A 7,589-nucleotide genomic window follows, 5' to 3' on the forward strand; every position below is an offset into this window, starting at 1 on the left:
AATCCATATGTCATTTCTGAAACATTTTGAATCTTATACTATCAAAAACATTTAGGATTTCCAAATTTTCAGAAGGGTAGCATTGGTGGAGTGTGATAGCTCAGTTTAACTAATTAACTAATTTAAAGTAACACATTATGACCCATCCAAACTAACCCATAAAAAATTTATGTTTTATCAAATATATCCATTTTTTCCAAAAAAATATTACTCATGAATCTAGAAACATTAGTTTTCCTTTATTATCTTGTAAAGGCAATCACTCCGAAGAATCAAATTATTTAAGGCATTCCAATTACTTTATAAAAATATACGTGCAGCAACAACCCTCATAAAAGAAAGCTCCACTTGTAATTAAGATACTCATTTTGTGTTGACTGATCAACTACCTTTCACTTTTCAATTAAGGTTTTAAATGCTTCACTAAAATCCACAACCACCCATCAAGATTCAAGAACATTAAAAATGCTCCTTTTACTCATTTCCTACACCTATCTAGTAATCTCCACCACCATCAACATTGTAGATGCTACCACCACCAAGAGTGTTTTCATCTTGGCCGGCCAGAGTAACATGTCTGGCCGAGGTGGGGTAGTAAACCTCACCTGGGACGGCTACGTCCCACCAGAATCTTCCTCCAACCATTCCATCCTCCGCCTCACCGCTAACATAAGCTGGGTAGAAGCGAAGGAGCCCATCCACCGGGACATTGACGTCGCAAAAGTTTGCGGAGTCGGTCCCGGAATGGCATTTGCAAACTCATTGTTGAGAAAAGATTCTAGGTATGGGGTGGTGGGGTTTGTTCCTTGTGCTATTGGCGGGACTAATATTAGTGAGTGGGCTCGTGGTGGGGAGCTTTACAACCAGATGAAGCGGCGGGCAACTGCGGCGTTGTACGGCGGAGGTGTTATTAGAGGGTTTCTTTGGTATCAAGGGGAGAGTGATACATTGACTCTTGAAGATGCAAAGGAATATAAGGAGAGATTGCAACGGTTTTTTGTCGATGTGAGGACTGGTTTTCATTTGCCACTTCTTCCTGTAGTTCAGGTAAATTGTTCTTTTATGAGGTGTTTGGGTAAGTTTTTAGATTTGCTTATTTACTTATTTGTTTTTTGAAAAGCAAAGTTCACTTGTAAAAAGCTCCATTTTGAAGTTTTGAGGGGCTTTATCAAACACCTTTTGTTTTTCAACAAGCAAATAGCAAATAAGCAAGTTTTAGAAGCTCATCCAAACTATCTCTTTGAGAAGCCATGTTAAAAATAGTTTAAGGATTAAATATAAAAGTATGTACTTAATTTGAAATAAAATATAACAATGCTTTATCTAGACTGCAATTTACTATATTAATAAAACTAGTATGTGTACCCACGTGTTGCGACGGGACACGTAAAACGTATTAGATGTATTGCCAACAAAAACCAAGTTGTAATCTGACCCATTATCAATAGAAAACAAATCTAAGTTTTATACACCGTTAACGAAATGTGAAAAAAAAAGTGAACAATAAGAATATTTGAAACTTTATACCGAAAACAAAACCATATGAAAAATACCCTCTAAATCTAAATTTACCTAAGACAATTTTGACACGAAACCAAATGGAATTTTCAACCCGCTTACAATTTGCAACTAATGAAATTTTCAACCTGCTTACAATTTTGCAATCCGTGACCTCAAAACATTTTCATGCTGTACGCTCATTCTTCCACAGAAAAAACCGAACCCGAAATAAAAAATGATCCATTCTAATTCATCGAACCTACAAACCAAGTGTTTGGTACAACCATAAATAATTCAAGAAATAAGAATGCTCAATTCACAGCGAATAAATTTTTATACAAAAGTTATGAAGAATGTACCTGCCAATCCATAAAAAGTAACTTTGATGCAAATTTTATGAAGCATGGGGTTTACTCCTATAAGCTAAAACCCATAGAAAGTCACAGAAACATTATTCCAATAATGGTTGTTTTAGAGCCCAAATAAGTAAATGATTGTTACGTACCTTTAAATTTACTAAAGACACCATCTACATCTGCATTAAATAAATATAATTTTGAGCTAAAACTTAACCCGCACATGCAGTCCATTATCCTTATTTCTTTCGAAATAACATATGTGTGAGTTTTCATTTTGACTTTAAAGTCATGTGTAGGGATAAAATCTTATTGGCCTAACCTCCATTAAGTACCAAGCGAAATCAAATTTAAAGTTAGAATATAATCACAAAAATGCAAGGGGAAAAAAAAGGTGCATAGAGTCAAAATTCTGCATAATGAAATGCTCATAGTGAGTGCAATTCTCCATCGCTGCTTCCTTCAACCAATACAGATGCTTTATTAAATTAACAAAACTAAAACCCATAAAACAAAAGCAAATTCAAAACGTTACGAAGTCAATACAATTTATAACGGACATCCAAAAGATATCACCTATACACACTACAAAGTAAAAAAATAAACCAAAAGCATCTCACCTGCAACGACGGATCATCGACGATTAAAGCATAGACAAAGATCGGAACTCGCAATGATGAAAAAAAACACGAAGAAAAGAAGGACGCTTTAAGGAACAACTCTGATCGTCACGTCAACCATTTGATCGACAATTGCAGGTAATCTGACGACCGGCCGTTCGATGAGGGCTTCTAGTCGGTGGTGTTCGTTGTCAATCTCTCCCTCGTCCTTTTTTCCTTCGTCGTAATTGGGTGCAAAAGAGTGTCAATGTAAATGAATGTGGCAATCTAAAATAAAGCTTATTGAGGTAGTACATAAGGCAAAATAATGTGTACATACAATTAGCCACAGTAGAAATTCTCTCACAAAGCCAACTTGCTTTACATATATATATGTGGACTTCTATAAATAAAATACGGAGTTTAAACTTTAAACTAATAATTAAACCGGTAAAGACATTATACAATGTATTAAAGGAAAGTACAGTATTGAGGGCATTTTAGTAATTTCCGTAATTTTTTTAATTGTTAGTATTTGGTGTGCTGGTTTTTGTAGTTTGTGTTGGGACGTGGACATATGTTTTATACAGATTCGATCCCTGATTGATTATTGTTTTTTTGCCTTCTTTCTTTGTTGCACGAAATTTAATTCTTTGGTATTGCATTTGCTTCTTTTTTTATGTATATATTTTATGTGTTTTCCTTTTTGTTTTAAATAATATTTAATTTGATGAAATTGTTATTTGGGTTTATTTCCAAACAAGAACGAATGTATTTGAAACCGACCAAATTCATGTCGACTCACCGTCACAATGCTTGGGTTTTGCCCATCAAATAAACATCGTTTTAAATATGTTATTTTTTTGTATAAGCTATACGAGTGTTGCTACTATTATGGGCGCCTACCGTGATACTGTAACGAACCAAATCGATAGCGATCATAGTCATGTCATTTTTATCATAAATTATACGTGTGACGAAATCGTTTCAGACAATTGTAACGAATTTAACCGATATCGATCGACTTCGCGTCGTTGCCCGTCGTAACGCGAGGGGTTGTTGCCTGTATATGTTGAAAGAATAAACAATTTGAAGTTCGATCAAGTTCCCAGCTCAACCTTCGGGAAGACTGCCGAAGACATTACAGAACATACCATGATCAGACCAATTATTGTTGGTCAACATTTGTAATTTTCCCCATTAATATAAAGGAACAAAACCATGTTTCAACTGCTTAGCATCATATAAAATAATAATTTGCCTTCTTGATATAAAAAGAAAATTTAAATTCGACTTATATGTAAAAGAATCCTAATACAAAAGGCCTTTATTAACTAATAATTAAAAAAATGTTTGTTTTTTTTCTTTTTTTGTTTAAATTGTAGGTTGCATTGGCGTCTAGATCAGGACCGTACACAGACATGGTGAGAGAAGCCCAATTAAAAACAAAGCTTGTGAATTTAAGGACCGTCGATGCTATGGGCCTGAGCGTGCAGGCACCAGAAATGTTGCACCTCACCACACCAGCTCAAGTGTCCCTAGGCAAGATGTTAACTAATGCCTTCCTTCAAATTCATAACCCCAAAAGGAATTGAGAATTAAATAAAACGATGAGTTATGAAGATGTAATATATGAGAAAGAACAAGGTTTTATTGTTGTTAATTAATTTTATAAAAAATTTGTTGCCGGTACCAGACTTGTTTTTTGTTTTTAATATGTTAATCTTTTTAATTATAATTTATACAAGTGTTGCCTCTGTTTTCTGCATTGACAAGTTATTTTTCTAACGAACTTTATCCATAGCAACTGAAAGCATGTTTACAAAACTAGTTAATATTAATCGAATGCATCTGTATTGGAAAAAGGATGACTTCACCGTCGACTGATTTTTCTTTGTCTTTGCAGCTCATCTGGTTATCTCTGGGTCGACTTGACCGGTCCAACCAAACAAGACCCGACCCATCTGTATTTATAAAATAAATGCCTTGTGTAATTCAAGAAGCAACCACTAAATTGAATATGAAGTATTCCCACAATTTAAACCAGAATAATAAACTTTGCTTTAAAGTAGGGTTTATTAAATTCTATCTTTTTTCCCCTCTTCTAATATTCTATTGCTTTAGAATGACACACCTACAACCACCAAAAACATGCTCCATCTCTTTCTATTAATCTCAACCATCGTCCACGTGGCCAATGCCGCCACCAGCTGGAGCATTTTTCTCCTGGCAGGCCAGAGCAACATGTCTGGCCGAGGCGGCATTGTTAACGGGACATGGGACAATAACATCCCACCCGAATCCATCCCCAACCTCGCCATCCTCCGCCTCAGTGCGGACCTCAACTGGCAACTAGCCACCGAGCCTTTGCACCGAGACATCGACACTACAAAAGCGTGTGGTATTGGGCCGGGTATGGCATTTGCTAGTTGGTTGTTGCGAAAGGATTCAAGCATTGGGGTGGTGGGTTTGGTGCCTTGTGCGGTTGGAGGGACTAATATTAGTGAGTGGGCTCGTGGTGGGGAGCTTTATAAAGGGCTCATACGACGGGCTCAGGCGGCGTTGGAGGGTGGTGGAACCTTCCGTGGGTTGTTGTGGTATCAAGGGGAGAGTGATACAGTGAGCCGAGAAGATGCTGAGTCGTATAAGACTCAGTTGCAAACGTTTTTACTTCATGTACGAGCTGATCTTCTTTTGCCGGTGCTTCCCATAATTCAGGTGAGCTACATAATGAGCTTGGCGAATTTATTAGACGAAACTAGTGGGATTTCCCCGCACTTTGCAGTGGACATTTGCTTGGTATAAGCTCAGTTCGTTATGGCACCTATATCGACTCGGTTTGAAACATAGATAAAGAAAACTTTTCTATTCATGTGCACTAAAATGATTGTCAATTTCATTACTTTACTATATGTCAAAATAACTATTTTACTTTTCAAAACATAATATAATAGTTTCAATTTAAACCAAACCCCTAACTAGCAGATTACCTTGCATGTATACTTTTATATTGATGGTCACAAACAAACTTGCATGGGGTTACAGGTAGCCCTGGCTTCTGGAGAAGGACAATACGTAGAGACCGTCAGAGAAGCCCAATTGGGAATGGACCTTGTGAACTTGCGAACCGTTGATGCAAAAGGTCTGAGTCTCGAACCAGATGGGTTGCACTTGACCACACCGTCTCAGGTAACTCTTGGGAAGATGTTAGCCGATACCTTCCTTCAAAGCCAACCTTCATCCATCACGAGTAATGCTTCAAGAACGCCACCAAACTTTGTAAAAAGTTTATTCCATAGTTTCTTTGGGATGGTACATGTGCATTTTTTTATTTTATTTTTTTGTTATTTATTTGTCATTGAAAGTTGAGTCTCACAAAAAACAACCTATTCAATTAATGCAAGGTGTGTACATAAAAATTCATTGTAACCATTCACTGACATGAACACATTTTTTACCACGTACAGTTTTAAGACATGTGGTTTTGCTATACGAATTGGTGAATAAACAAGACAAGGTTTGGGACCGGTTTTTTTTACACCTCTATTCAGGTCAATCCATGTAGGGAGTCTTCAAATAGCAAAATGCCGAAGTGAGAATATTAACTTGTAAACAACGCCGGCCCACTAAATTTAATAAAAAAAAATTAGGGCTTTAGTTCAAAACAAATTAGGTCCATTTGCGCCTTTGCGGTAGTATTGTACTATTGTTGTTCTAGTTTTATTTTCAAGTTTAAGTTTTATTTTTGTAATTTCCTTTTTAATCTGCTACAAATTTATTTATTTATTTGTAGCTTTGTTTAATTGGTTATTTAGTCATTAAAATTATTTCTTTGATAAAATGAATACTTTTGTTAAATAAATTTTAAAAAGTAATGTTGATGTGGAAATAATAAGTTTGTATGTGGGAAGGATTAAAGGTAAGGGTGTTCATAATTGAATTCGAATTCGAAACATTCGAATTTTTATTCGATTCGAATTCGGTTTTAAAATATTCGAATTCAATTCGTATTCGAGTATAGTAATCGAATACAAATTCATGATTTTTTCCGATTCGATTCAAAATTCGAATTTAAATTATCTAATATATTAATATATATTTAATTTATTATTTGAGTCAAATCCGTAAATAGTAAACGTCCAAAACATAATAATTAAACCCAATAACCCATACTTATAATATTTCTTAATTTTACCAATACTTTAGTTTAAACTTATTATCATGTGGTATTGTAGATACCTTAAACTTATATTTGTGTGTTTTCAATTATGGATATGCTTTTTTGAAGTTTTTGACATAGGTGAATTGACTATCGAATTTATTCAAATTCGATTCGAATTCGAGTTCAAATACGAATAGAATTGAATTTCGATAATGGGATATGATACTAATACGAATCGAATAATCCAACTTTTAAATGAATATGAATTGAATAAGAATATCATGAAAAATATAATATATTCGAATTATTCGATTTGATTAACTTGAAAATTTGTTATTTGAGTCGATGAACACCCCTAATTAATTAGATCGAGGTTCACAAATCTGTTTAAAATTCAAAACCGGTTTGGGTTGAAACCGGTTAGGTTTGGTCAACAAAAGTCAAAACCTTTTTATGATCGGTTTCGGTTTGGGTTTTGCCCAATTTTGGCCGGTTTCGGTTCAGTTAACCGGTTTTGGTGGAGAGAATTACAAACCGGTTCCGAACCTACGGTTTCAATCTATTAATTCCAAGCCAATTTCTACTTAATCAGTTTTAAACCAGTTCGATTTCATTTTGATTTTCGAGTCAGCTCGATTAACTGTTTATTTGTGCACCTCTAGGGCTCTAGGAAAGATAAATATGGTAGCATTGGAGGTAAATAAGCATGTAGGAATGATGAGAGAAAAGTTGGTGTAGCATGCTGAGTAAATATGATTGGATGCTGACTAAACATGTAATGTATGTAAGAATGATGGTTGTCAACGTTATGGCCAAACTTAATTAGTAACTACCGGCCAGTGGCAACCTAGTAACTATGTTCACACCTAAACATGATTGGAATTACTTGAATCTCGACAGAAAATTACACAAAACTCTTACGAAATAATAGGTGAGACGGATCACTCATAATAGATATGCAGTATATCCAGC

General features: G+C 35.2%; 1 protein-coding gene and 1 pseudogene across 2 annotated transcripts; both read left to right on the top strand.

The window, feature by feature from the left end:
* The first annotated feature begins 385 nt into the window (after positions 1–385).
* Positions 386–4,050, top strand: LOC143578792 (putative carbohydrate esterase At4g34215 pseudogene; annotated as a pseudogene). Its single transcript, XR_013143332.1, has 2 exons — positions 386–1,047; positions 3,841–4,050. The product of XR_013143332.1 is annotated as a putative carbohydrate esterase At4g34215 pseudogene (transcript).
* A 555-nt stretch (positions 4,051–4,605) lies between these two features.
* On the top strand, positions 4,606–5,969 carry LOC143578796 (putative carbohydrate esterase At4g34215). Its single transcript, XM_077062272.1, has 2 exons — positions 4,606–5,173; positions 5,501–5,969. Exons 1-2 carry the CDS (start codon positions 4,607–4,609, stop codon positions 5,822–5,824), a joined length of 891 nt encoding a protein of 296 aa, XP_076918387.1. The 5' UTR covers position 4,606; the 3' UTR covers positions 5,825–5,969.
* Positions 5,970–7,589: the final 1,620 nt, after the last annotated feature.

This window comes from Bidens hawaiensis, unplaced genomic scaffold, assembly GCF_021521415.1.
Source record: "Bidens hawaiensis isolate Kalapana, Puna unplaced genomic scaffold, B.hawaiensis_p1.1 tig00029337_1, whole genome shotgun sequence".
Lineage (NCBI taxonomy): Eukaryota > Viridiplantae > Streptophyta > Magnoliopsida > Asterales > Asteraceae > Bidens > Bidens hawaiensis.

Excerpts from the sequence above, each read along its gene's own strand:
- LOC143578796 (XM_077062272.1), top strand. The coding sequence starts at position 4,607 with ATGCTCCATCTCTTTCTATTAATCTCAACCATCGTCCACGTGGCCAAT. Across the intron at positions 5,174-5,500 it reads CGGTGCTTCCCATAATTCAG|GTAGCCCTGGCTTCTGGAGA; the intron begins GTGAGCTACATA and ends ATGGGGTTACAG.